Here is a 3245-nt window from a genome sequence, read left to right as displayed (position 1 = left end):
TGTTCCAAAAGTCTGTCTTATACACATGACACCATGTTGATGGAGTTTCAAACTGTATATTCATTATGATTCCATTTTGGTTAGAAAAATACATCTGTATATACATGTAGGGAAAAATGTTAGAGGAAACTATACCAAATCATTAATCGTGATTACCTCTGGATAGAGGATTCAGATTATTCATTATGTTTACGTTTTCCACATTGAGTTGCTTTTATGATAATTTTTTAAAATTCTGCAAATAATATGAACTCGAGTAAGATGCTACAGAGAGATGCATTCCTGGTGAATTGTGCCTGTCACAGGGTAACAAACAGAAGGGCGTGCCTCTAGGGGACACTAGTTCCCAAATGCTGTGGAACTTTTGGACCAGAAAGGAAAGAAGCTTTAAACGCAAGTTATGTTCAAGTTAGAAATAACTGAATTCACTGGTTCGCTTGGTTCTTTTGCCCACACACCCCAGTGACCTTCTGTGCTGTGGATTCAGGCTGGGTGCCTTGTCTGATGACATCATGCGGTTACGGCCCTCTTTGTGCACTTTTAACAACGGTTCTTTGGGCTCTGCTCCACGGTCAGCCTCTTGTTTACTTTCCAGATAAGCCTCTTAATGGCACGACTTTGTTCCATTACAGAACGCAACTGCTCTGCCAGGTACTTGGCGAAGAACAGACGTGCACTTAGAGAACCCCGAATACCACACCAGATGGTATTTCAAGTATTTTTTAGGACAAGGTAATTATGCCATTAAGGTGGTTGGGTGGGAAGGACATTCAAAATGAAAGTTAATGTTGGTGTCATTTCTGGTACCCCATATGTGTGACATTAACCAGTTTAGGGACACAAACATCAGGGCATTTCACTTCCAAGTCGGCAGTAAGCTTTGTAGACTTGTAGGTTCAATTCAGAGTCTCAGCCCTGGGAGTTTTTCTTGTAACTTTTTTTTTTTCTGGGTTTTTTGTTGTTGTTGTTGACCCTGGAGAGTTAAAGGGAATTAGATAATCTGAATGAGTGATTTGAGGCATAAGAAGAATTTGCAGGGTGGAAAACAACTGTAGACTTAATAAGACAAGTACCCTGTGTGTAGTGAGTTTTACACACTTAGTTCAAGGCCGTAAGGGAAAAAAATGGTTCCCCGAGCTTTGGGGCCAATGTAGAACTAGGCTCCGCTGACAGGTATGTATTTATCACCTGCTGCGAGCCAGGCAACATGTATGCACTGGCGGAGGCAGTCATGATCCTCACCTTCATGGAGGCTGTAGCGTGGGTTCGAATCCTGGTTCTGCCATTATTAACCATAGGACCTTATACCGGTCACTCTCCACTTCTCTGAGACTTAATTTCCCTATCTATAAAGTGGGGCATGTTACTAGTCCACACCTAGTAGGTTCGGACAGGCGTTTCAATGAGATATAACAACAACAGCAACAACTCAGTGATGCCTGACACATAGCAAAAGCTCAGTCATTAAAAATGATGTAGATTTAAAGTGAAGGGCGCAAATGAGCATATGTAGAAAGGTAGAAAATTGTGATTAACGACAGACAATACGGAAGAATAATCATTATGGCAGGATTAGAAATGGCTTAGACAAATTTCTCATCAGGCTAATACATTTGTTTGTAGAAGATGTGGTGCTTGAGCTATAAAAGATCGCAAATGATGTCTTTTTAAAAAATCTGATACTGCACTATTCTAAGAAGTTCACTTATTTGGCAAAGCATATGTCTCTATAAAGAAAGAAACCAGTGGGAAAACTGTCATCTTCCCAAATGCTTGAAAGCGTAGCACCTGGAGCAGTGGTGACTTTAGAGGAAAGTGGTGCCATCCGTTTGGATGCCTGCAGCTTCCTCAACTGGCTTAAACAGTGAGGGATGTAATAAGAAGCCCAGAGGGAGGGCAGACTCCGGGGCTGGTGGATTCTGTGATGTCATCAGGGCTGATCCTCTTCAGCATCACAAGATCCTTGCGGCGATTCCAGGCATCACCTGTAGACACCACTGTCCAGAGATCAGAGAAGGCCATCTCCAAGAGTGAGGAAGCCTTTCCAGAAACGCCTTGGCGCCCGTCCCCTCCTGTCTCGTCGGCCAGACCGGGAGCCACATGTTCATCCCTGAACCAGTCACCGGCGAGGGGGCTGCGAGTGCATGACTCGTTCAGAGTGATTGGTTCTGTCCCGCGCTGGGTTTGGCGGGACTGTGCCCCAGTCCCGTGGGAAGGGCTGCATACCACCTGACGTGTCCACACTGCCAGTGACCGGAAGAGCCAGTGGCATTTTCACCGTTCCAAACCCGTTTCTTTTCCAGTCCATCAGAATTATGTCGGAAACGATGCGGAGAAGAGCCCCTTCTTCTTGTCCGTGACCCTCTCTGACCAAAACAATCAGCGTGTCCCCCAGTACCGTGCGATTCTTTGGAGGAAAACAGTAAGTAACCGGCTTTGCATGTAGAGCTGCAGCGCCGCTCAACCCGCCCGCTCTGCCGCCTCTATTTATATAAGCTTCTGTGTAAAGTGTCAGGAAATTTATTTAAAGTAGGTTTAAGGTAACAGTCTGATGTAGAGTTCGATCTCACCCGCGAATGGTGTCCTACAGAAAAGTTCTGGCACTTAACACGTCTCCCCAAGTCCCTTGGGGAGATACTGCCATCGGCGTAGCTGGAGCAACGTTTAAGCATCTGTTTCAGAAGATAATGTTGGAGCGCCGTGGTCCAGTCTTTCTCAGGAGCAGGCATGATCATCTTTTCTCATTATCCACCTCCTAAAAAGGGGTAGTACCTTTGTCCAGAGCCTCTTCTGCACCAGGAAGGCTGTTTTCTGTACCCCCCACGCCCTTTTTTTAGTGTTTGCTAATTACAGTATTCCATTCTCTTCTGGTTTAAATTATTTCTCTTTTGGACAAAAATTAGTCTTTGCAATTTTTCCCCTCCCCCTTGCTCCTCTTGAAGCTGATATTTGGGTGCCTGGGGAGAGGGTTTGTGAGATCTCATGGTGGCAGGAGAAGAGGACCTTGGATCCACATGGGGCCCTCTGGGTTCTTTCTGGTTCCTGCTGTGGAGTGGCTGACCGGGTGTCTGAATCAGCAACCAATGAGGTGTAACTGGTCCCCTCTGGCTTTTTGAGGGTCATTGGAAAGCACCCTGAAATTTGAAGTCCCAGCCATTTGCCCCTTGTTGTGAAGTGACCACATGTTGTAAACTCTGTGACCTGATCCCAGGTCTCTGCCAGCTGCCGAGCCTCTCATGGGCGCT

The 3245-nt window shown here is 45.8% G+C and overlaps 1 protein-coding gene across 1 annotated transcript in view; it reads left to right on the top strand.

Annotated features, from left to right (window-relative positions):
- Positions 1 to 3245, top strand: part of GARNL3 (GTPase activating Rap/RanGAP domain like 3) — a 125734-nt gene that overhangs the window by 57071 nt on the left and 65418 nt on the right. The window contains exons 4-5 of the mRNA XM_011364347.2: positions 633 to 732; positions 2304 to 2422. Of these exons, the coding sequence (XP_011362649.2) occupies positions 633 to 732; positions 2304 to 2422 (219 nt within the window). The remainder of the gene's footprint in view (positions 1 to 632; positions 733 to 2303; positions 2423 to 3245) is intronic.

Source organism: Pteropus vampyrus, unplaced genomic scaffold (genome assembly GCF_000151845.1).
Source record: "Pteropus vampyrus isolate Shadow unplaced genomic scaffold, Pvam_2.0 Scaffold95, whole genome shotgun sequence".
Taxonomy (NCBI): domain Eukaryota; kingdom Metazoa; phylum Chordata; class Mammalia; order Chiroptera; family Pteropodidae; genus Pteropus; species Pteropus vampyrus.
The sequence above is the reverse complement of the archived record's forward strand: the minus strand, read 5'-3'. Positions and strand labels throughout refer to the sequence as shown.